Raw genomic sequence first — 26635 nt, 5'->3', positions numbered from 1 at the left:
TTCCACAACTGGTTCTTTTGGGGGGCAGGTGTGAGGGTGTGTGTCTGGCAGTGCTCAGAGTTGGGCACTCCTGCATCAGCCACAACTTCTTATTTCCCTCTAATTAAGAGACTATAAAAACATATACAACACTCTACAGCATATATTTAACAAATGCGTTTTAAATAATCTGTTAATCTTTTTGAAAATTTGGATATAGGATTTAAGGTCAGTGATTCAAGCCAAGTAGCCTTGTTTAAAACAGCACAGCTTGTAGAGATGGCCTGATTAAAGTTGTGACAGGTAAATGTGTGTGTATATCTAAACTTAAGAGCCAACAATATTGTAAGTATGAAATCCAAAGTACAACAATCAAATTTTATTTTTTAATTTTAATTTTAATTTTTTTGCTTTTTGGGTCACACCTGGTGATGCACAGGGGTCACTCCTGGCTTTGCACTCAGGAACTACTCCTGGCAGTGCTCAGGGGACCATATGGGATGCTGGGAATCGAACCCAGGTCGGCCGCATGCAAGGCAAATGCCCTACCCGCTGTGCTATTGCTCCAGCCCCCAACAATCAAACTTTAAAATGCACCTGTCAAAGATGCAGGCCAGGGTGTGGGAGGGAACCTGGTGACGCTGGTGGAGGAAAGGTGATACTGGTGGTGGGATTGGTGCTGGAACATGGTATACCTTGAAACTCAGCAAGAGTAATAAAGTGAGTAACAGTGCCATAATATCTAATGAGAAAAAAGATTGACAGAATCAGATTTAGAATATTGTTCTCAGAAGCTTCCTCAAAAAAGAAATGCAAATGGCCAAAAAGGCACATGAAAAAATGCTCCACATTGCTAATCATCAGGGAGATGCAAATCAAAACAACAATGAGAAATCATCTCACTCCACAGAGACGGGCACACATTCAAAAGAACAAAAGCAACCAGTGCTGGCGTGGATGTGGGGAAAACGGGACGCTCTTTCACCGTTAGTGGGAATGCTGACTGGTCCAGCCTTTTTGCAAAACAGTATGGACAGTCCTTCAAAAACTAGAAATTGAGTTTCCACCTGGCCCCGTAATACCACTTCTGGAAATATATCCCGAGGGTGCAAAAAAGCACAGTGGAAATGACATCTGTACCTATGTGTTCAGCACTGTTCACAGTAGCCAAAATGTGGAAACAACCCAAGTGTCCAAGAACAGATGACTAGTTAAAGAAACTTTTGTACATCTACACAATGGAATACTATGCAGCTGGTAGGAGAGATGAAGTCATGAAATTTGCTTATAAGTGGATAGACATGGAGAGTATCATGCTATGTGAAATGAGTCAGAAAGAGAGGGACAGATACAGAAGGACTGCACTCATTTGTGGAGTACAAAATAACACAAGACCGACACCCAAGGACAGTAGATAGAAGGGTCAGGAGATTGCTCCATAGTTGGAAGCCTGCCTCATGAGTGGCTGGGGAGAGAACAGCTGGAATAGAGAAAAGATCATTAAGAAAAGGATGGTTGGAGGAATTGGTAGGGATGGGAGATGTGTGCCGAAAGTAGATAAAGGACCAAACATGATGACCTCTCAGTATCTGCATTACAAACCATAATGTCCAAAAGTAGAGAGAGAGTATGAGGAATATTGTCTGCCATGGAGGCAGGGGGAGGGTGGGAAAGGGGGGTGTACCAGGGACATTGGTGGTGGTGGGGAATGTGCACTGATGTGGGGATGGGTGTTTGATCATTGTGTGACTGTAACTCAAATATGAAAGCTTCTAACTATATCTCACGGTGAATCAATAAAATTGAAAAAAAAGAATGTTGTTCTCTTGATTGAAAATCCCTTGCTGACTTCCTATTGCTGTGAGAACATTTTCTTTGTGCTCTTGCATTTTTAAATTTTATTATTGGTTTAACAATACTATTTCAGGGTATTCATTTATATATATGTATCCATATAAAATTTATTGCACCCATTATCAAACATTTAGTGTCATCCCAACACCAAAAAGGCACCTCCATCCATTCCTCTCCCTGTTCCCTCTGACAGTTTTCCATAGTTTTCACAAAGTCTAGGAATTAGTCAGGGCAGGGTATCGTTTACTTTGGTTATTTAAATTCCAGATATGGGTGCAATCAGAGTACTGGTTTTTCACTTCCTCAGTTTATTTCACTTAAAATAAGCACAATCTCCAATCCCCTCTCCCCTCTTCCTTCCTTCTTTCCTTCCTCCCTCCCTCCCTCCTTTCTTTCTTTCCTCCCTCCCTCCCTCCCTCCCTCCCTCCCTCCCTCCCTCCCTCTCCCTCCCTCCCTCCCTCCCTTCCTTCCTTCCTTCCTTCCTCCCTCCCTCCCTTCCTTCCTTCCTTCCTTCCTTCCTTCCTTCCTTCCTTCCTTCCTTCCTTCCTTCCTTCCTTCCTTCCTTCCTTCCTTCCTTCCTTCCTTCCTTCCTTCCTTCCTTCCTTCTTTCCTTCCTTCCTCCCTCCCTCCCTCTCTCCCTCCCTTCCTGTGCTAGGGATTGAACCAGGAGGCCCTCACACATGTAAGGCAAGCACTTCACCACCAAGCCGTTTCTCTGGTCCTACTCAGTTGCCCTCTCATTATTGATTCTTAAACCTTTGCTGCACTCTGATATGAAAAGACAGTAAGAGACTAAACTTAAACATGATTTGACTAAATGCTTCTCTGTGTATCCTAACTAGCAGGAAATTCGAAACACTGAGCCCAATTCTCCAAAGGCATCAGAGCAGTGAAGAGACAGATTGAATGGATTTTCTCTCCATGTTTTTATGTTAATAAGAGACCCTTGACACTTCATGTGGATAGAACATTATGTTCTCATATTGCTTTCTAATTTTATTCTTTTTATTTTGATTAAGACATGAAATAACTTGAAAATGTAATTAAGGGGCAGCTTACCTGTTTCTTAACATGCTCTTCTGAGAAGTCTCTTAACCACAAATCCTGACTTGAATTTTAAGTAACTTGAAATTTAGCTGTTATAAATAAAGCTGCTATGAATATATCAATGAAAATATTTTTTAATCAGAGTTTTCATATCATTTGAATAAATACCTAGGAATGATTAGATCATTTGCTTCTGAATGTTAGTGAATATGTTATTGAATATATTATTGTATCCTAAGAAATTTTCTTTAACTTCAATTTCTTTATGGGGTCGGTTGGGCCACACCAGGAGATGCTCAAGTATTTCTTCTGGTGATTCTCATGGTATCATTTGGGGTGCCAGAATCAAACTCAAGTGTAAGGAAAATGCCCTACCTGCCCTACTATCTCTTCAACTACAGAAATTTTCTTTTCTATTTTAAATTTTTTTTAAAAAATTGAACCACAGTGAGACACACAGTTACAAGGCTGTTCATGATTGGGTTTCAGTTATATAATGTTCCAACACCCCTTCCTTTACTAGTGTACACCCAGAAATTTTCTTGAAACAAAACAAATCACAGCTAGAGAGATAGTACAGAGGTTGAAGCACCTGCTTTACATGAGGCTGTAAATATGAGAAGGGCTTAAATTCCAGCATCATTTATGGCCCTCTGAGCATAGCAGGAGTGACCCTGAATCCATAAGTTAGTGACCCTTGGAGTAAGCCCTGAATACCACTGGCTATGGCCTCAAAACCAAGCCAACAACAATAACAACAACAAAACCATCCACAAAATGTCTTTCCCCTTGTTTTCAGAGTTCTCCCCGCAAGGTGCCCCCCCCACCCAGTTTTTTGTTTTTTGTTTTCTTTTTCCTCTGGGTCACACCGGCGATGTACAGGGGCTTCTCCTGGCTCTGTACTCAGGAATTACTCCTGGCAGTGCTCGGAGGACCATATGGAATGCTGGGAATCGAACCCAGGTCGACCGCGTGCAAGGCAAACGCCCTACCCGCTGTACTATCGTTCCAGCCCCCCACCCCAGTTTTATTTAAATATTTCTTACTCTATTTTGGCATACAAAATCATCTCCTATAGAAGTGGGTTTATTTTGTTTTCTCCCACCCCAATGAGACCCCGAGTCTTTGCCTACAAACAGTCCCTCCGGCTACTGATCAAGCTGCTTAATGGCCATGAACCCAGAGACACACAAGTGAAACTTGGAACCCAGCGGCTTTTGGAAGAAATCCCTCCATATTCAATTATTAAAATTTCAGAATTCCTGAAATCATATGCTATTCGTAATCAGCAATAGAAAACAAATTGTCTAATGTTGCCTTTTCGGTAGGTCTGAGTGTTGGAAGAAAATACCAAATAATAATTGTGAGGCTGGTGTAGAAATATTGAATGTAATCAAAGTAGAGAGAGAGTAATGTGGAAATCATTTGCTACATGGGTGGGGGGAGGCTATACTGGGGTATACTGGGGTTTTTGGTGGTAGAAAATGTGCACTGGTGAAGGACGGGTGTTTTATCATTGTATGACTGAGACTTAAACCCAAAAGCTTTGTAACCGTTTTCACGGTGATCCAACAAATAAATTTATTTTTTAAAGTGGGTTTATTCAAAGATATAATGACCACAAACTCCCCAAACGTAAAGAAAAAACCTAACCATTTAATCAGAGAAGTGCAGGAAGTTGATAGGCCATCCAAATGCTGTATAGTAACCAGTCACCACAATTTGACCTTTATCAACTTATTTTGTGCTAATTCAATTTTCCATTGCTTTAAGTTTTGTTGGAGCAAGAAATATGAAGTAAATTCATTTGTGTCTGCCAAGAGGACAGGCTGGGAGGTGGGAGAGAAACTGGGGACATTGGTGGAGGGAAGGTCACATTAGAGGTGGGTTTAGTGTTGGAACACTGTAGTCTTAAGACAACTATATTTAAGAACAACTTTGTAAATTATGGCATTTTGATGAAAAATTCTAAATGCCAAAACACCAAGACATCAAATTACTAAAGGCCAATATAAGGAAAAATAGTTCGATACTGCTAGGAAAAAACATGTAATAGGCCTCTAAATAAGATTATCACCAAATTTCTGAGGAGAAATTACAGTCTAGGGGAGAGTGGTATGACATAATAATTCTCAAGGATAAAAACATCCATCCAATAACATTCTGCCCATAAAAATATACCAAGCAACATCAAATATAAATAAAGTTTCCCAGATATTCAAAACTAGGGAAGTTCACCACCACCAGATTTTGTTGAATGAATTTCTTTAACAGGAAAAGAAAAAACAAAAACTACAAAACCTTGAACAAAATAATAAGTAATACAGAATTAAAAATATAAATAAGAATTTAAAAAGACAACAACTAAACATTGAAGAGGAGGAATAAGACAGACTCTTAATTTTAAAACATCAAGTCAGAATTCAAGAATAAATAGTACAGTGGGTAAGGTGCTTGCCTTGCATAGGACCGACCTGATTCAGTAAAGTTTTCTGAGCCGTGCCAGAGTAAATCCTGAGCACTTCTGGGTATGGCCCCCAAATGAAACAAAAACATGCAACAATAAAAATCTCAAGCCTACACCAGAACAATAGTCTTTCTCAAAAATAGAACATCTTATTTAGTCCTACTGTAATCACAAAATTAGAATCTAAGCACTGCCAGGAGTAACACTTAAACCCTACAAGGTGCAAATGCTCTTTTCATAAGCAAAAGAAACGCCAAAAACATAAAAGAACTGGAAAACAAAAGTTAAATGGTAGAAATTAATCCCCAAATATTAGTAATCACCCCCCAAATGAGACAATAAGCTGAGAGGATGCACTACATTATAACTAAACCACAAAAAGAAAAAGCTCAAACGTGGAGATTAAACATGTTTCATTGGCTAAATGAAGAAATCACAGAAAAAATTAAAAGTTATCTGGAGGTGAATGAAAAAGATAAGTAGGCCATCAATTATGGGATGACGCAGAAGCAGCAGTTAGAGGAAAGTTCAAAGAAACAGAGGCTCACATAAGTAAGGAAGAATGTCTCAAACAAGCAGTCTTGAAACTAAAAACACAGGACAAAGAACAGTGAAGCCAAGAGCTAGCTCTTTGAAAGACAAAAATGGCAAGCGCTTAGCTAAGTACACTGAGGAAAAAAAAAGCAAAGGAAGTTTTAAAAGAAGAAATGAAAGAAGCAAAATTATCTCAGGTAGAAATGCAAGCCCTACCCACAATAACCACAGTGAGATAATATCTCCCACTGTTGAGAACGCCCTGTCTCAAAAAGACTGAGGAGGGTCAGCCTGCGCACAGGTGGGGTGGGGGGTGGGGAGGAATCTTCTATATTGGTGGGAAAGTGCTGCAGCCTCTCTGGGAAAAGCTATGCGGATTCCTTAAAAACGTAAAGTGGAATGCCACGTGCTCCTCCATCCCATTCCTGGCCAATGATCTGAAGGATGTGAAATGACTCTTTTAAACCAGCATACGGCACCCTTTTGTGCTGAGCACTTTCTACGGCTGCTAGGACGGGCAAGTTCAAGGGTCCCCTGCAGTCGTGAGCCGGGGAGATTCTAGGGGCTCTTTTCCGGCACCTGTTTCACACCCTGAGCCTTCCCCGCTTCTTCCCTGCCCTCCCCTCTGCCTCCCAAGCAAAGCTGGGCAGAGACCAGCCCTTGGAGGGGAGGCTCCGTCTGGGGACAGGTGGAGCAGCCAGGCTTGGAGCAGCTGGCACAGTGCCGCCTCTTGGGGCTACGGGGGAAACTTCCATCACTGGCGCCAGGATCCAAAGATTGTTTTGTTTTTTTGTTTTGTTTTTAATCTTTCTTATTTTTTTTATTGAATCACCAAGTGGAAAGTTACAAAGCTTTCAGGCTCAAGTCTCAGTTACACAATGCTCAGAACACCCATCCCTTCACCAGTGCACATATTCCACCACCAAGAACCACAGTAAACCTCCCCCCACCCCCCCACCTCCCCAGCCCCTCACCCAGCCTGTGTAGCTGATAAATTTCACTTTACTTTCTCTTTATTTTGATTAAATTCAAACAAAAAACTCACTATTATTGTTTGGAGTTTGCCCCCCCACCCCCAGAGTCGGACCTGCTGGAAAGGAGCATTTGATCATTTGTTTTCCATTGCTGAGAATGAAGAGATATGAGGTCGTGTGGCCACAATAGTGGCCGCGAGATTTTGGATTTCTGTATTTTAGTATTTTAGTAACTAAGTCCAGAGGAATTTCTGCCAGCAGTTGCAGAAATTCCCTTGAAGTCCCAAACTGGTCACTTTCACCCACAGCTAAATCCAGGCTGGTGACCCGCCCTGCCACTAAGGCCTGTGTGCTTTTAAATTGAATTTTACAGTGTCTTTTCCCTGTCATTTTGAAGTAATTGCAAACTATGGCAGATTACAAAGAACTCCCAGATCACATTCATTCTAATTTTTTTTGCTATTTTTGCTTTATTCCACTCTCCTTCCTTCTGCCCACATCTGCCGCCACTCTCTCTCTCTCTTTCTCTCTTTCTTCCTCTCTCTTTCTCTCTCTCTTTGGTTTAACTCCTAAAGAGTTTGATATTTGCTCTAAGAGGTCATACTCCTTTAATACAACTATTTGCAGTATTTCCTAAGAACAGGGTATTCTCTTACAGTTATCTAATTCAGAAAAATTAGCTTTGATATAATTCCATTTTTTAACACTTGGTTTATGCGCGTTCCCCCGGAGATCTCTCCGGCCCGTGGAGAGACAGCAGTGGAAAGCGCTCCTAATTGGGTGGATTCTGTGAGCGGTCCCGATCTGAAATAAGACTAGTGAGGTTAGTAAACAGGGGGCCCAAGGCGACACATGCCAATCAAGGGCAACTTTTTTAACAGCCATGCTGGTTTTATACTTTTCTTAGCAGGGGGTTGGTACATGAGTTGTCAATCATCAGGGAAGTGTCTTCTCAGACCAAATAAGGAAAGGTTTGGGGCGTACTTTGGTGGGCTTACAACATTCTCCAAGAGTAGGTTGAGAAATAGTGGGGAGGGGAAGACAAGGGTTTATCTGGCAGGAGCATCTGTCAGGAGGAATGCACAAGGCTTTTAGTGTAGAGGAAGGCACTCTACGGGCTTTTTGGGGTCTCTTAGTTAACTGCCCTGGGCTACTTTTACTTCTTGAGTTTAGCTATTTCCTTTGTCACAAGGGCACCTGTGCCTCAGGTTATGCAAAGCTGGTAATGGAATTTTCCGGTTTGTCCAGGGTAAAGATTTCGGGGTCCTCTTTTGTTCAGGGTCCTGAGCAGTCCCCAACAGGTTCACATTTTAAAAAATGTGTCACTTGTGGGACCTGAAGGATAGTTGAAAGGTCTGCAGTGTGTCCTTACATGCAGGAAATCTGGGTTCAACTCCCATAGCATGTGATGCCCAAACACCACCTGGACCACTCGCTGGTGTGGACCCCAAGCAAACACAATGTGTCAGCTGGGGCTGGAGGGGTGGGTAGGGGAATGCAGCAGACCCGGGTTCTATCCCTTACAGTTTCCTCTGCACTGCCAGGAGTATTACCTGAGTGCAGGTTCAGGAGTAAACCCTGAGCATCACCAGGTGTAGCCCCCAAACAAAAACCAAAACAAGACAAAACAAAAAAAGGTTGTTGCGGAAAAGGCCCCCAGGATGACACACTAGCTGCAGCCCGCTGTTTATAATGATGCCGTGACTAACGCTTTAAGTTGTTCACCTTTAGCTCCTCTGTTTTCCCTATCACGAAGCAAGACCTCCAGAGACGAGGTTTCCCAGAAGTTCGGAATTGAGAAAGTTCTTATGTTTGGGGGAGAGAAAGCCCCGTCCAAGCTCAGTTGATTATGGGAGGCAGAGGCGCCGAGGGTGAGCAGTGTGCATGCCTTATGGGATCAGGCCCGGCATTGCAAGCGGGACTCCATCATCAACCTTTCTCAGTCTTCAAATGCGCCGACGCTGGCGCTTTCCTTTTTATCCCCACTTCTCCTCAAAGAAAGCCAAAAGAAAGTAAGCTTATATTACAAAAACAGGTTTTTATTGTTTGTTCTTTAGTTTCCTGGGTCACACCCAGCGATGCACAGGAATTAATCCCGGCTGTGCTCCTGGGAGACTATATGGGTGATCAAACCTGGGTCGGCTGTGTGCAAGGCAAATGCCCTACCCGCTGTACACTCACTCCAGCTCCCCAAAACAGAGTTTCTTTTTTTTTATTTTTGGGTCACACCCAGCGATGCACAGGGGTTACTCCTGGCTCTGCACTTAGGAATTACTCCTGGTGGTGCTCAGGGGACCATATGGGATGCTGGGAATCGAACCCCTGTCAACTGCGTGCAAGGCAAATGCCCTACCCGCTGTGCTATCACTCCAGCCCCAAAACAGAGTTTCTTAAGGAGGATTCCAAATACAATTTTTATTGATGCCTGTGATTTTGAAGCCTATATCCAATCTCTTAATGAGCTTTGCTAGAAAGGAAGGAAAGGAAATCGTTTTTATCTTTCAATATAGTATAGAAGCACAGCACAAGGATTTTTGCTTTCTTTCTTCCAGGCAATAGTTCCAACTGTTTTTCTGTTACCTTGCAGAAACATCAGCAGCAACTTTTGCATGCAGTCCTTGGGGTAAACAAATGGAAGTCATGACCACAAATGCAAACCCGAAGGTGATGTTACAGGCACAATGAGTGGCATCGACACAAGCAGTGTTTGAAGAAGCTGCCAAAGAAATAACCAGCGAAGGCCAATGTGTGGGATTTGTTACTTGCACTGCAGCCTCTGCCAAGGCTCAGATCTTCCCGTGAATTATGTCTTGTAGTACTGGGGTTATAAAACGTCCGTGTAACCTTTTCATCAGACTTGAGCTTGGACCCATATGGACAGTTTTAGAGGGAGTGTATCATTTATGCTAATATTGACTCGATAACAACAAAGAAACAGGGATTTTAATTTACATTGGTTGCTTAAAAAGTTCACATTAAAGTAAATTTATAACAACTGGGGAGATAGCTCAAGAGGCTGGAGTATTTTAGCCTCTGAAGCCCCCCGGGGTGGCGTCCTGGTGACCCCCAGCCCTGCTGGGGAAGCCCCAATAACAACAATAACAATGTCAATTGAAAGATCACAATTAAAAAAAAATGTTTTGGGGCTGGATCTATAGCACAGCGGGTAGGGCGTTTGCCTTGCACGCGGTCAACCCAGGTTCGATTCCCAGCATCCCAAATGGTCCCCTGAGCACCACCAGGAGTAATTCCTGAGTGCAGAGCCAGGAGTAACCCCTGTGCATTGCCAGGTGTGACCCAAAAAGCAAAAAACAAAAAAAAAAGTTTTGTGGCTGCAGTGATAATACACGGGGTAGGAGGCTTGTCTTGCACAGCTGACCAGGATTTGATCCCCACCATCCCATACGGACCCCTGAGCCCTGCCAGCAGTGACCCCTGAGTACAGAGTCAGGTGGAAGCACTGAGCATAGCAGAGTATGGCCCCAAAGCAAAAATAAAAAAAACCAATTTGGGTATTTACGATATTGTTTCATGTATTAGGGTACAGGGTACTGGGGCAATGGTTGGAGTGCTGGCTTTGCATGCAGGACCCAGGTTGGGTACGAGCTCAGGGTGGTCCCTGGACAGTGCTGGACAAACCCTCCAAGCACTGAGGCAAGAGAGGAGGCCTCACTGTGGATTGGGGCCCCTGCAAACAAAACAAAATGAAGTGCCATGTATAATCCAAATTCCTGTAACTTTGCCTTTGCAAATTGTAGAACTTCTCCTAAAGCTTTTATTGTGAGTGTGCTGTGCTATGTATGTTGTCCGAAGACTACAAAAAGGCGTCACGCTGTTTTCATTGGGCTTATAATGATGTCAGTTTATTGAAAAGCTCTTCACTTTAGATTAGGGACTGGGTCCATCCGGCATCTCAGTATGGACAGGAATAACTGGAACCAGCAGGCGTAGGATTTTATTCTCAACACCATCTCTTTGATTATAAAAAGCTATGAACAATAACAATGCAGTCATTGCTCCTATTTTGCAATCATGAATCTCCAATAAACCAATATCTTTACTGTTGACAAGGAAAACAGTTTCTCGTCAAAGGATCAGAGAGATAGTACCGAGGTTAAGACACTTGTCCACTGTCCACTTGCCTTGGTGGCTCACCCCAGTTCAATCATGGGTCCCTGAGCTTGTAAAGAGTGATCCCTGAGAAGAAAGTCAAGAATAAATCCTGGGTACCTCCCCCAACAAACAAAAACATTTTTTTTCAGCTTTTTGGGTCACACCCGCTAATGCTCAGGGGTTACTCCTAGCTCTGCACTCAGGAATTACTCCTGGCGTGCTCAGAGGACCATTTGGGATACAGAGGATGCAACCCAGGTTGGCCACATGCAAGGTCTTGTCTGCTGTACTATTGCTCCCGCCCCCAAACAAAATATTCTTAATCTTCAAATCCAGTAGTTTTAGTTTGAGCATAGAAAACAAAGGTCTTCATTTTAGCCTTTTCTGAAGCATTCGTTTCTTCTGCTTCAGCTTGCGAGGGGCTTCTCTTTTCTCCCTGCTCTCCTCAGAGGAGCTTCCTTTCTGGAGCTGCCTTATGGGGAAATAGTTATAACGAGGAGGAAGGCGATTCTGTGGTCTCCAAACTGGCTGGAAGTGAACACGGTGGTTGCACCTGGGAGGCACAAAAGGTCTGTTTGGAAAGGGAAATGGAACGTGGACTCTGGGCCTTTGCGGTGGAAAAAAATGGATGGGACACTTGGGTGTCCTGATAATGGGCGGGAACCTTGTCACTGGGTGCCTTGTGACGGGCGGAGGAGTGAGGGTGAAGATCTGGCAGTCTGTCGGGTCCACTCCGGGAGGAGTGTCCTGTCCTGTGGAGAGAGAACTATGAGTCAGGACACAGACCTGAGAGCGGGGGCGGGAGAGAGAGACTGGAAGAGAGAAAGAGATCCCAAAAAGGCATATTGGAAAGAAGTGCCAAGATCTAGCCCCATAACACAGGGACACACCTAGTTATCCAGCATTTCCTCTTTGAGGAAGTCATCTGAGAGCGTGAAGGACATGAGTTCAAAGACCTAGGTGAGACTCTTCGTGATACCGCCCTGAAATATACGACCCCCTGGGTGAGTTTTTTAAAGTTGTTATTATTGTTGTTGTTGTTGTTGTTGTTTTGGGGGGACATACCCGGCAGTATTCAGGGTTTATTCTTGGCTCTGTGCTCAGGGATCACTCCTAGTGGACTCAGGGGACTGTATGGGGTCAAGAGTTCCAGGGGGATCAACCCAGGTACAGCTGTGCAAGACAGCAACTTACCCACTGTGCTCTTCTTCGGCTTCCCTGATGGGATTTGATCTCAGAAGAAAGTTTGTAGTAGCTTTATTTACTAGAGCCTAAGCCTGGGAATGATATCAGGGTCCAGTAGGAGAATGACTAGATAAAATAGTGTGTATTCATACAAGGAAATATGACTCAGCAATGAAAAGGAAGAGCCACAAATTACAGTGACATGCGTGAGTCCCATGTATGTTAAGCAAGAGAAGTTAAACCCCAAAGAGCACACACCGGGACTAGAGAGAAAGCACAGGGGCATAAGTCACTTGCCTTGCACAATGCCAATCCTGGCTCAATTCCTGTTATCCAGTATGGCTCCCTGAGCACTACCAGGAATGATCCCTTGAGCAGAGTGCCAGGAGCATCACTCTGAGCGCCGCTATGTGTGGTTCACATCCCTCCCCCTCCCCCTCAACCCTGAGATATATGCACTGACTTGGAGACCTCTCACACCCTTCCAGGATGCATCTGAGTTACAGCTTATCCCTCCCTCCCTCCCTCAATACCTTGATACCTTGTCCCTCCGTTCCTTCCTTCCTTCCTTCCTTCCTTCCTTCCTTCCTTCCTTCCTTCCTTCCTTCCTTCCTTCCTTCCTTCCTTCCTTCCTTCCTTCCTTCCTTCCTTCCTTCCTTCCTCCCTTCCTCCCTCCCTTCCTCTCTTCCTCCCTCCCTCCCTCCCTCCCTCCCTCCCTCCCTCCCTCCCTCCCTTCCTTCCTTCCTTCCTTCCTTCCTTCCTTCCTTCCTTCCTTCCTTCCTTCCTTCCTTCCTTCCTTCCTTCCTTCCTTCCTTCCTTCCTTCCTTCCTTCCTTCCTTCCTTCCTTTCTGTTTCCAGGGTACTTTGAGAGGGTGAACCCAGGCCCTGCATATGCTAGGCATGTACTCTACCGCTTTGACCTACACCCTCAGCACTTCCTTTATTCTTTTATCTTTGATCTCCTTTGTTCCCATTGACATTTAAATGTTTGATATCCTTAAAGTCTCTTAAAAATGATCATTTTCATTCATTTGAAGATTCTCATTACAAGTGGACCCCTTTTGCGGGGTTTGAGGGGTTGCAGTGCTGGCAGTGCTGAGGACTTACTCCTGGCTGTGTGCTCAGGGATTACTGGTGGTGTGCTCATGAGAGTACACGCAGAGCCAGGGACTGGACTGGGTAGGCCATGTGCAAGGCAAGTGCCTTTACCACTGTGCTTTCAGGGCCATTCTCTGATTTTCTAAATAGAATTCTTAGCTTCATATTTCCAAGAAAAAATTTCAGTAGCCTGTCATGAACTTCTTTGTTTCCACTTCTCTCATTTCAAACGGAAGTCCACACGTTTGTTAATCCCATTTTTCCTACATATAATTATGAATTTACTTTTTTCCCCCCGTGCTGGGTACTGAACTCTACCACATGGATTTACCTCTTGGAACTGAACTCTAACCTCTCAGCTCTACAGAGCTCCCTGATACAAAAGTCTTCAGTGTGTTCTGAGCATGTCTGACACATGAACTACTTGGAGTTAGCTACTGTTTCTATTGATCTTGAGTATTATGGAAAAATTCTGATAGCCTGAGTCCTGTGTATCTCCAGCGAGGGCCCATCTTAACTGGATGAGCACTTAGATACAGATGATATTAGTAAAGACCTCCGTGGGGATTGGAGAGATAGTACAGTGGGTAGGGCATTTGTATGTGACTGACCTGTGTTCTATCCCTGGCATCCCATATGGTCCCCCTAGCCTGCTAGGAGTGATCCATGAGTGCAGAGTCAGAGTAAGCCCGGAGCACCTGGTTGTGGCCCCAAAACCAAGATATGTATATATATATATATATATATATATATATATATATATATATATAAAGACCAGACCTCCATGAAAGAAAGGTCTGCTGACTGAGTTGGCCACTGCTCTGTGCCTGGTATGTAAAACAGGCCTTGGTTTGTAGTAGGTCTAGTGCATAGTTGGTGAAAAATCAGATATACGCCAAGAATTCCTTTCTGTATAGTTTTGTGGAACTCATTGAATATTTAATTCAAGGACCATAAAACTTACAACCATTACTAATATTTAAAATCAAGGTATAGGGGCTAGAGTGATAGCACAGCAAGTAGGGCGTTTGCCTTGAACGCGGCTGGCCTGGGTTCGATTCCCAGCATCCCATATGGTGCCCCGAGCACTGCCAGGAGTAATTTCTGAGTGCATGATCCAGGAGTAACCCTTGTGCATAGCCAGGTGTGACCCAAAAAGTAATAAATAAATAAATAAATAAATAAAATCAAGGTATAAATAAAATCAAAGTATAACAAAATATCACTGTCACTGTCACTGTCATCCCATTGCTCATCGATTTGTTCAAGCAGACACCAGTAACGTCTCTCATTGAGAGACTTATTGTTACTGTTTTGACATATCCAATACGCACGGGTAGCTTGCCAGGCTCTGCCTCGTGGGCTCAATACTCTCGGTAGCTTGCCAGGCTCTCCGAGAGGGGTGGAGGAATCGAACTCGGGTTGGCTGCGTGAAAGGCGAATGCCCAACCGCTGTGCTTTTGCTCCAGCCCAACAAAATATCAAGGCACAATAATGCTTGGAGTTTAGATATCAATTTTAAATGGGCATATTATAGTCTAGACATGAGTAGTATTTATAGCTTACCAACAACTAGTACTTAAAAAAATAAGTAATGATGAAAAGAGCTTTTTTTTATAACTGCTTGTTGTCTGTGGTTTTTAGAGACTACTGATATTTAAGAGAGTTTAACTCTCTGATGTAGAGGTATGCTGCACTTTCTCTTCACGGGACCTGTACTATTACAAGCATTCTTACATGCTTTCAGATTTGAACCCAAAAGAAATAAATTCTGTAATTAATTTACTCACAATAACGTTAACTGAATTTTGTAGATACACAGAATGGCTGACTCGTATACTAAAGCTCTCATTTTATTGGTAAAGGATTTGGTGCAGAAAAGACCGCATCTCTCTATGCTCTAACTTTCAACCGTGTGCAGGATCCTTCGTTAGGTGCTGTGACAAATACAGAGATGATACAAAAGCTGAGAAATGGGATTTGCTCTACCTGCATTGCTAACAGATCTCTGCTCAGTGAGGGCCTTGGGTGATGCTAATTGCCGGACGCATTCAAAGAAGTCAGAGAAGGGGGAGAGTGACAGAAATTTTAAAACTGCTTTTAGAAAACCTCTGTAAAGGTGCTACTTATAGCGACATTAAACGTCACTGGCAGAGTCTTGGCCCAGTGAAGGAAGGTGCCTGTGAACTGGCAGGAAGGCTGCTATTTTATTTTATTTTATTTTATTTTGCTTTTTGAGTCACACCTGGCGATGCACAGGGGCTACTCCTGGCTCTGCACTCAGGAACTACTCCTGGTGGTGCTCAGGGGACCATATGAGATGCTGGAAATCGAACCCGGGTCGGCCTTGTGCAAGGCAAACGCCCTACCCGCTGTGCTATCGCTCCAGCCCCGAGGCTGCTATTTTAAATGGTGTTTAGTATTTTGTTTTTGATGTGCATACACCTTTAATCATATTGATAGCTTGTTTTGCTCCCTCCTTACGTGTCAAATGGCTAGTCCAGTTTTATAGGCTCTCTCAGTTGCTCCCTGCAGCAGGGGTGCTGGGTAGGGGGCGCTGGGGGAAGGGAGGTGGCCCTGAGTTGGGAACTGGGGCACGATTAGCTGTGATTCATACTCCCCCGCTTAGTCCCTGGAGCTGGCACAGAGGACAGCTGGCGAGGGGAGCACCCTGGTGCTCGCTGCCCCTCTTCATCCTGGGCATGAGAGTGGGGAAACTTGTCGGGGGTGACAAACACGGAGCTGAGCGCCTGAGAAGCCGGGGGGCATGTGAAGAAACAATTCACGGGACTCTGGCGGCCCCTCCGCCCCGAACAGAGTGTAGTTCTGGCATTCTCTCTGCCCTTCGGCTCGCCTTCCCCAGCCCCTCTGACGTCCCCCAGGGAACTCATCCTCAGGCTCAGATTGGTGCTTTTGTAGGGGGGGGTCCGGCAGGGGGGAGGACAGAGAGATCTGAAGCGAACACGAGTGGAGAATTGAATCTAATATAATCCCAAGAAAGGGAATCTACGCTCACCTCTAGTCGTAGCAAGACACGACTGTGTGACTCATCAAAGAATGAATGGATGAAACACCCACCATGTACCGAGGGCAGTGCTGGGGTGGGCAGGGGAGTTCGGAGAGGGGTACTGAGGTGGGGAATGCTGTCCTTCAGGATGGAAACAGCTTTACAACAAGGATAACTCAGAACCGGGTGGTGCTTGAAGCTCCAAGAATTTTCCCGAAGTGATAGCACATTTGTTCCTCACCAGCCAGCCGCTTAGCACAGGGAATGCTAATCCTCCCGTCCCCTCACGCCTGAGCAGACACATGCCAGAGACTCAACCTGGGGGAAGTCACGGCGCTAGAATTCGGATGGCCAGATGCAGCTTCTCTCTCTCTTTCACCTCACAGGCTGATGGAAGCTGACAGAGAAGCGTCTAATTTAAGGATATGGATAATCATAGAGTCCTCCTTCGTCCCTTCACACAACTCAGAATACGTTCATGAAACATTAATTAATTACGGGCTCATGGAAGCATGAAAGCAAAAGCCTTACCTTCCGCCACAGCCGCCAGCAGCCAGGAGAGCAGAAGGCAGGAGAAGGCGCCTGTGTGAGCCATGGCTCTGCCCTCCGCAGTCACCACCGGGGAACCTCACCTGGCTTTAAGGGGCCGGGGTGAGTCACCTGCAGCCTGACTCGGGTAATTTGCATCTGCATAGTGGACCACCGGGATCAGGGCCTGCGGTGTGAGGCTAAGCAAGGAAATTCCAGACAGTATTTATCAACCAGCAGCTTTGGGAATGACCGGGCCAAACCCCTTTCAACTCTCCCTGGAGTCGGATGGTGGACAGCCACGCCTTCACCAGCCCTTTCATTCCTTCTGAGCTCCCCATGCAGTGCCTTCTCTTTAGACAGGAAATGCAGTGCACTGCTGCCTTTGCGTTGTTGGCCTTGTCCAAAACCTTCAGGCCCGCTCGGGTCACTTGCAAGCCCCCCATCAAACCTGCTAACAGACCTGCTATGCTTTGTGTCTCCTTCATTAAAGAAGTTTGGGAAGGTGGGAGGGTGTGGGGATGGGCTGGGGAACTGGAATTATAGTACAGCAGGTGAGGCACTTTACCTTGCACGTGGCCAACCTGGGTTCAAATCCCGGCATCCCACATGGTCCCCTGGGCACCACCAGAAGTGATTCCTGATTGCAGTCAAGATTAACCTCAGCGCATCACCCCCCACCAAAACAAAATTGGAGGGGGTAAAGGTTGCCAGAGTGACAGTACAGCAGGTAAGGAGTTTGCCTTGCATGTGGCAGACCTGGGTTTAATCCGCCAGCAACCTATATGGTCCCATGAGCACCTCAGGAGTGATTGATTCCTGAGTGCAGAGCCAGGAGTATGGTCCCCAAACAAACAACAAAGCTTGTTTTTTTAAATTGTAGTTTAGGTGACAGTTACAAAAATGTGAGTTTCAAGTTCCTGGTATTGATGTACAAAGCTACTGTACACCTCTGCCACAGAAGTGCCCATGACCCTACCCACCCACCCAGTCCCACGTCCACTCTGGTCTGACATTCCTTGTGCCCCTGCACCATTATTGTTAACTGACAGGTCAGATTTTAGTACACATTGTTACCTCCCTTAGCACCACTCATGTACTCGAGACCCTGTAGGGATGAGCCTCACGCATGAAGGTACCGGCAGAGGAACCTAGGTATGTGGGACCCGGGGCTGAGACCTCCAAGCCTGCTGGGATTGGGACTGGGCATCTTTCCCCCCAGATTTCCCATTTTCCAGTAGCTAGGCAGTCACACTCAGGTACTGCCCCCCAGCACCCTGTAATCCCACCAATGGCTAACATCCAGAGACTTAAAACCAAGCTCCCAGAAGACATCTTATAGCTAGTTCTCCCTCTGGGAGAACCAGCAGGCTACCGAGAGTTTCCTGCCCACATGGGAGAGCCTGGCAAGTTCCTTGTGGTGTATTCATATGCCAAAACCAGTAACAATGCTGGATCTCATTCCCCTGACCCTTAAAGAGTCTCTAATGCAGCATCGTTGGGAAGGATGAGTAAAGAGAGGCTTCTAAAATCTCAGGGCTAGGACAAATGGAGACATTACTGAAACCGCTCGAGAAATTCAACGATCAATGGAATGATGATGATGATGATGATGATGATGATGATGATGATGATGATTTGTTTTTTGAGTCACACCCAGCGATGCATAGGGGTTACACCTGACTGCACTGAGGAGTTACTCCTGGCAGTGCTCGGGACCATATGGGGTTCTGGGAATCGAACCAGGGTCGGCCGCATGTAAGATGCTGTGCTATCACTCCAGCCCCTAAAATGATCAAATTATTAACAGAAGATTCTCACTTATTTCTTACTAATGGTGTGTAGAGTAACTTAGTCTGGTCACACCTTATTTATTAGTCTGCTATATATCTTATAGCCTAGTTCTCCCTCTTGGAGAACCTGACAAGATACCGAGAGTTTACTGATCGCACGGGAGAGCCTGGCAAGCTCCCTGTGGCGTATTCACATGCCAAATACAGTAACAATGATGGGTCTCATTCTCCTGACCCCGAAAGAGCCTCTAATGTGGCACTGTTGGGAAGGACAAGTAAAGAGAAGCTGCTAAAATCTCAGGGCTAGGATGAATGGAGACGTTACTGGGCCCGCTTGAGCAAACTGACAATCAACGGGATGATAGTGATAGTGATAGTGATGTTATAACAAAAGCATGTGTTTGACAAATAAAAATCAGTGAAACTATTGATTCAGATCCATATTTACCTGAAAAAAATTGAGATCTTATTTCAAATGCAGTAATTTTTATTTTTTGGGGGGTGGATACCCAGTAGTGCTCATGGCTTACTCCTGGCTCCTGGCAGGGCTCAGAGAATCATAGTTGGCACTGGGGATAGGACCAATGTTGGCCCCATGCAAGGCAAGTACTCTGGCCCTCAAATGCAGTGATTTTGATAACAACATCCTTATCATTTATATGCATTAAAATTAATTCATCATAACATTATCATTTAGTTGAAGGCTCCTAAGGAATCTAATGGAGAATTCTATTTTCATGTCAAGAAAGCAAAAAACATGTTTGTCAGTGTGTTAGGGGCGAGGACCCATGGAGCTAGTTATTATTGGGTGGTCCCATGGCCCCCAAGGGCCACGGGGAAGTGCTTCACAGAGGCTGTTGGGCAGAGTACATGAGCAGAGGGAACAGTTTGGGCATCTGAGATGGGACAGGCTTGGCACGCAACAAACAACAGTAATGAGTGGGTTGGGGCAGAGCAGAGTAAGTTGGGTCAGTGTGAGGATCAAAGCCAGCAGCCGGGGGAGGTCAGGTGGCTATCCCGAGGGCAACGGGAAGCCACTGAAGGATGGTGTAGCCACGTGAGAGAGTCCCTGACACTTGGAAGGCCCGTTGTGATCACTGTGTGGGCTGCGGGGCAGCTAAAGTTGGAAACAGGCAGTTCATGAAAACCACTGACCCCCTCAGTGGTCTGCGGCCGAGGAGATGATGGTGACTCAAAGCGGGAAGGGCGCAGAGGGAAGTAGGGGAATTCTGAGGGCGCTCAGGGTATTCTGAAGGAAGAGTCGACGGGATTTCCGGATGAGTTAGGGGTGTCATCCGTAACCCCGAAGGTCTTTGGTCTGAATACTAGACTGCTGCCATTAGGTGTAATCGGGACTAAAATTGAATTTTCAAATGTTTCCTTTTTTCTGTAAAGTAAGTGTCCTTGGGTGTGTACTGCAGGGCCTTGTATGTTCTCACTGTGATCAACGGGCCGGGTGCAGGTGACCTTCTACCCTGAGCTGTTCGGCTGATACCGGAAGGGGCGAACTCGGTGATCGGGGCAGTGTCTGTGGGCGCACGAGGCCCTGGGCCATTGTCTGACTCCCCCTGTGCAGTGCTCTCCATGGAAGCTGCCTTGTATCTGTCCTCTCTGTGGCAGCAACTGAGGTTTTTTTTTTTTTTTTTTGTGTGTGTGTGTGTGTGTGTGTGTGTGTACTTTTTTTTCTTTTCTTTTTGGGTCACACCTGGCATTGCACAGGGGTTACTCCTGGCTCATGCACTCAGGAGTTACCCCTGGCAGTGCTCAGGGGACTATATGGGATGCTGGGAATCGAATCCGGGTCATCTCTGTGCAAGGCAAATGCCCTATCCACTGTGCTATTGCTCCAGCCCCTTTTGTGCTTTTTTTGGTCACACCCAGCGATGCTCAGGGGTTACTCCCGGCTCTGCATTCAGGAATGACTCCTGGAGGTGCTTGGGGGACCATATGGGATACTGGAGATTGAACCCGGGTCAGCCGCATGCAAGGCAAATGCCCTACCCACTGCACTACCGCTCCAGCCCACAACTGAGTCTTTTATTCACTCAACTTTGTGGTCTCCCTGGGTGGTGCTCAGTGGGGTATTGAGAGCAGGACCTTGTGAATGAGATTTCTACCCACCAGCCCTTGGAGCTCACTCCCCATCCTCTGAGTCACCTTGTATTTTCAGTATGGTCAGGTATATATCATATCGAAGGTGTCCTGAGATTTTCCAACATATAGGAGAGCTGGGTCTGGACAGCAGCTGGTGCCTCGGTGCTGGCACAGGAAGATGGCCAGCAGGGCGGGGCTCACGTGTTCAGGCAGCCCAGGTGTTTGGCAGGGGATAGTGTCTGTCCCGGGCTCTGCCTCCCCCTGCTTTGGGGCAGTTGCTCAGGGATATGTTGTCTTTCTTTATCTTCCCACTTGTACCCCGATGATGGTTAACTTTATGTCAGCTTGGCTGGGATGTGGTGCCCAGATACTTGGTCAAATTTATTCCAGAGGTTCCTATAAGAATATCCCTGGAAACTATGAACACTTAAATAGATGGGTTTGGGTTCAAGCATATTGCCCAAAGTGGATGGGCTTCTTCCAAATAGGTGGAGGACCAAATAACATAAACAAATTACCTCCTCCCCCCCAAAAAAAAAGTATAAGAGAGAATCTTCAGGAGAGGGCCCTTGAACTTGACTGAACTTGTCTCAAATTCTTTCTTCTCTTCACCTCCATCCTGCCAGTATACCCTGCAATTTTTTGCATTTGCTATCCTCCATAATTAAATGAGCCAATTAAAACTTTTGGGGTCACACCTGGCAGTGCTTCGGACTTACTCCTGGCTTTGTGCTCAGGGATCACTCCTGGTAGCGTTCAGGAAACCATACAGGATGTCAGGGATTGAACCCAGGTCAGACGCATGTAAAGCACAAACCCTACTCACTGTACTATCTGTCTGGCTCAACTAAATTATTTTAGGTGCTAAAATTGAGACAACACCAACCACCCTCCCCTATTAATGGAAATGAAAACAAACAGTTCCAGAGGGTAAAGAACGCAGCCCTAGTAGTTCAGAGCAGCAGTGCTGGGGTGCCAAGGCTGTGCCAGCTATTTAATTTTTTTCTGGGCCATGCTGGCAATGCTCAGGACTTACTCCTGCCTCTGCGCTCAGGAATTACTCCTGGAGGTGTTTAGAGGACCTTATGGGGTGCTGGGGATTGAATCCAGGTTGGCCGTGTGCAAGTCAAGCGCCCTTCCCTCTGGTCCTATCGCCCCAGCCCCCATCTGCAGCTTTTGGGGCTGCTCCATGGTCTCGCCTTTCCCAGACTCGAGGGCCCACTAGGGCATCTTCCTGGGAATGGGTCAACTGACCCTTGCATTGTCCTTTTTTGCAGTCCTGAAGCCTCAAAGAGGCAAAGGTGAGCCACACGCGTGTCCAGTGAAGCTAGTCTCCCACTGCAGAAACTGCTGACGCTGGCCCTGAGAGGCCGCTCCCTCCCTCCACTGGCCACAGTGAATAATCGAGACAGCGACCATGTGTGAGTCAGGATTATGTGTGCCAGCGAGCTTGGGGAGTGGTTGGTGCCAGCCAGCCCGAGTCTGAATGGGTCGTAGGGTTGGGCTCCGGAAGCTTATTTCCTGGAGGCCTGGGCTAGCTTTGGCACAGGCTCTCTGCTGGAAGCAGTTCCTGGAGGGTCTATGGTACTGCATGTGTGGTTAGTGTCGATTCAGAGGCACTGCTCTATGGTGAGTTTGGTGGCACCGCTGGCGAAAGCTTGTTGGGGCATTTTCTGCTGGGATTTCACCTTCATCACATCTGCCTGTCCCCTTTAGCAGATCAGGAGACTGAGGCCAAGAGAAATTTTCTAAAAATCAAGCCAGTTAATTAGCAGCAGAAAGGCAATGCCATTCTGGTTCTGGTTAGTGTGAAGCCTCATTTATTAGTGGTTGAAATGACATTGAATCAGCGGGATAGTTCAGTATACAGCGTAATTGGTGCCCTACCGCCAAATAACACTGACACCTCGCATCAGTCAGCCTCAGTGGCGCTGTTTCCTCATCTGTACATGTCTGCACTGTAGTCTAAGCATCACTGTTTTATTGTCTATATTTAGCCATTGAGTTCTCAAAGCAACCCAATGAATCAAATACTATTGTTACCTCTAATTTAAAGGTAGGAAAACCGAGGATAGGGAGAGTCAGTCAGGTGGCTATTAAGTTGCAGGACCTGAACTGAACCCAGAAGTTCAAGTCCAGAATTTCTTACTCTTAGTCATTTTGCTAGGTATTCTTTGTAACAGCTTATTTCTGTAAATGCTCGGGGAAAGTAACCATAAAATTTATCCATCTAGTACAGGACATAAAAAATAAAAACACAACAACAACAACATCTTGGTTTAAATTATTTTCAAGATATGTTAAATTAACAAACAAAAAGAGGCAAAGGGGTGGGGATGGAGAGATAGCAGAGTGGGTAGGGGCCTTGCCTAGCACGTGGCCAACTACGCTCAATTCCCAGCACCCCCTGAGTCTTGTCAGGAATGATCCCTGAGCAGAGAGCCAGAAGCAAGCCCTGAGTGCCATTGGGTATCACCCTTTCCCCCAATAAAGAGACAAAGGGGAAAGAAGACAGAGATTTTATATATATATATATATATACATATATATATGTCATATATACCTGTCACTGTCATTCCATTGTTCATAGATTTGCTCAAGTGTGCACCAGTAACCTCTTCATTGTGAGACTTGTTGTTACTGTTTTTGGCATATCGAATATGCCACAGGTAGCTTGCCAGGTTCTGGCGCTCAGGCAGGATACTCTCGGTAGCTTGCCGGGCTCTCTATACCGAGAGGGATAGAGGAATCGAACCCAGGTTGGCCACGTGCAAGGCAAACACCCTACCTGCTATGCTATCGCTCCAGTCCCATTTTCTATATTATGTATTGTATATATAATTATTTTTATATTTTATAATTATATATACTTATATATTTTATATATAATATAAAATATGTATATAAAATATTCAGGGCCTCACATATAAATATTAGGTGTGGCAGGGAGATTGGGGATGTCTTTTTCAACAAGCCTTCATCAGGGGTGTCCCAAAATAAATGTAAAATATTTAAGAGATATTTTTGTATTTGTATATATATCAGCCAATTACAATGTTTTATTTGGTTACCGTTTATAATGACAAATTGTAAAAAAAACCTGGAATAATATATGCACAGATATTTTATATTAATGAATTATTATAGATGTATTAGTAATTTTTGGGTGGGGTTACATGGCTATGGACAGGGGTTACTCCTGGCTCTGCACTCAGGAATTACTCCTGGCGGTGCTCCGGGGACCATATGGGATGCTGGGAATCGAACCCAGATCGTCCACGTGCAAGGCAAATGCCCTTCCCACTGTGCTACTGCTCCAGCCCCTGTATTAGTAACTTAAATGCCTGTAGAAATAAAAGAAGTATTTACCTTTTAGATGCTGAAATATTTACTAATTATATGCTGTCTAAGAATTGCTTCAAAAATAGACATTGGGGGGCTGGAGCAATAGCACAGCGGGTAGGGCATTTGCCTTGCACGCGGCCGACCCGGGTTCGATCCCCAGCATCCCATATGGTCCCCTGAGCACCGCCAGGAGTAATTCCTGAGTGCAGAGCCAGGAGTAACCCCTGTGCATCGCCAGGTGTGACCCAAAAAAAAGCAAAAAAAAATAGACATTGGGGAGTAAAATGTGGATATGATAGAACAAGATTAAGCAGGTTTAATAATTGAAGTTGGGAGAGTGGCACATTGGAGTTTAATGTACTCTTTGTTTGAAACTTTCCATTACATAACATTAAAAAAAACCTCTCTGCATATATTTCTTTTTTTGTATTAGAAATACCAAAAGCATTCAGGGCCTATTCTACAGGGATAGTAGAAGAAGAAGATTGAAGAAGTAAAAGATGAAGATTCACCTTTGAAGGATGTAATTTTCCACATGGCAGATATGTGGTATTCTTCTGTATTGAACAAATGGCTGCGTATATGAATGAATGAGGGTGAATGAACTTGGTCTACAGAGAACTAGAAAATAAAAGATCAGGATCCTGTCAAAAGATCTGGTATAGAACTGTATTTCTAGAGCAAATAAGATAAAATGATTGCATGCTTCCTAGCTAGGCAAACTGTGTTAAAAATGCAGTGTTGTCTTGTGGGCTAGAGCCATAGTACAATAGATATCTTAGATGCTTGTCTTACACATGGCAGATGTGGTTTCAATTCCCGGCACCACATATGGTCCCCTGAGTCTTTCCAGGAGTGATCCCTGAGTGCAGAGCCAGAAGTAAGCCCAGGTGTGGCCCCCAAACAACAAACAAACAAAAAACAGTGTTATATAGTATGAAAACAAGTGCCAAAGTCTTCCTATAGTGTTCCCACTATCCTGGTAGAAAAATGAACTCAAAGAGATAAACACAAAAACCTTCATTCCAGTCTAAAACTATATTCTCATCATCCATCCAACATCCGTCCTACTTCTCTGACTTCCCACCAGGGAGCCATCATTTCCCTACTTTCCTGGCTCCGAGATCGTCTATAACCTACTCCCACCAATCAACAAGTAGCATTTATATTATTGTTTTTTGTTGTTGTTGTTGTTGTTTTGCTCTTTGGGTCACACCCGGCGATGCACAGGGGTTACTCCTGGTTCTACACTCAGGAATTACTCTTGGCGGTGCTCAGGGGACCATATGGGATGCTGGGATTCGAACCCGGGTCGGCCGAGTGCAAGGCAAACGCCCTACCCGCTGTGCTATCGCTCCAGCCCCTATATTATTGTTGTTGTTTTGATCAACTATACTCTTATTTTATTATAAACTAAAGATATAGTCAATGAATAGAAAATTATGTTAATTATTTAATCTATGTCAAGTTTGATCTTCAATTTAACACTCTCCCAACTAAGCTATTTCGGTGAAGTCCTGTGTCATTCTTGCTACACTTCCTGTCGTCTCTGCCCCGTGGAGGTTGAAGTGAAGTAGATAGAAGAGTGGAAGAATGCAAATGTGGAGGATAGCAGGAGCCTTATACACGACCCTTTGTAGCCAGAGAACATAAGAGAAACATGGCACTTAAAATGTGTGCTTTGTGACCGAAATTATTTAACTGGTCCAGCAATCTTTTTTTTTCTTTTTGGGTCACATCCGGCGATGTTCAGGGATTACTCCTGGCTTTGTACTCAGGGATTAGTCTTGGAGATGCCCGGGGGACCATATGGGATGCTGGGAATCGAACCCAGGTCAGCTGCGTGCAAGGCAAACGCCCTACCGCTATATATCATTTCAGACTCTGGTCCGGGAATCTTATTTTCTTCTTAATATAGCTGTAAAACAAGAGGAATAAAGCTGAAAAGCAAGATAGGTTACGATTAGGCTGATTGGTATGAGTGCATCTATTTATTTTGGAAGCAATAATTTTATTATGATTTTTAAAAAAAAATATAAAGTAGTTCACAATTGGCAGAGCCTGGCAAGCTCTCTGTGGCATATTCGATATGCCAAATACAGTAACAATGATGGGTCTCATTCCCCTTACACTGAAAGAGCTTCCAATGTGGCACTGCTGGAAATAATGAGTAAAGAGAGGCTGCTAAAATCTCGGGGCTAGGATGAGTGGACACGCTACTGGCGCCTGCTTGAGCAAATCGATGATTAATGGGATGACAGTAATACAGTGATACAGTGATGTTAAGTTTGATCCTTTGGTCACATCATGCATTCAACCTAGGAGCTGAGAATAAAACCTGGTGATTAGAGAGACTCCTTTGCAGATGAAGCTCATGGATGTGTGAATGCTTCCTCGTGGTAAGGTGACTTCACCACCCTGTTTGTGATGAGAGTAACAGACAGATCCAGATTGTGGTAATGAGTAATTGTGGGCTTTCCCCATCTTTAGACACAGGATGAGTTCATATTTTATCCTTCTATCTCTACCTGTCTCAACTAGAGCTTCTGAATGGAATGACTGAAGTCTAGTCTCAGGTGTGAACGCTCAATTGACCATTTAGTGAATTAAAATCCCT

The 26635-nt window shown here is 45.0% G+C and overlaps 1 protein-coding gene across 1 annotated transcript; it reads right to left on the bottom strand.

Moving 5' to 3' along the window:
* Positions 1 to 11156: 11156 nt before the first annotated feature.
* Positions 11157 to 16853, bottom strand: ODAPH (odontogenesis associated phosphoprotein). The gene is made up of 2 exons (XM_004617895.2): positions 16790 to 16853; positions 11157 to 11720 (listed from the first exon to the last, which is right to left on the bottom strand). The coding sequence occupies exons 1-2, from the start codon at positions 16851 to 16853 to the stop codon at positions 11338 to 11340; spliced, it is 447 nt and encodes a 148-aa protein (XP_004617952.2). The 3' UTR covers positions 11157 to 11337.
* Positions 16854 to 26635: the final 9782 nt, after the last annotated feature.

Source organism: Sorex araneus, chromosome 5 (assembly GCF_027595985.1).
Source record: "Sorex araneus isolate mSorAra2 chromosome 5, mSorAra2.pri, whole genome shotgun sequence".
Classification (NCBI taxonomy): Eukaryota; Metazoa; Chordata; class Mammalia; order Eulipotyphla; family Soricidae; genus Sorex; species Sorex araneus.
The sequence above is the reverse complement of the archived record's forward strand: the minus strand, read 5'-3'. Positions and strand labels throughout refer to the sequence as shown.

What these genes read in the sequence shown, in the direction of transcription:
- ODAPH (XM_004617895.2), bottom strand. Translation starts at nt 16,853, where the DNA reads ATGGCTCACACAGGCGCCTTCTCCTGCCTTCTGCTCTCCTGGCTGCTG. An exon ending in GCTGGCGGCTGTGGCGGAAG is followed by an intron (nt 11,721 to 16,789) that starts GTAAGGCTTTTG and finishes CTCTCTCCACAG; the next exon opens with GACAGGACACTCCTCCCGGA.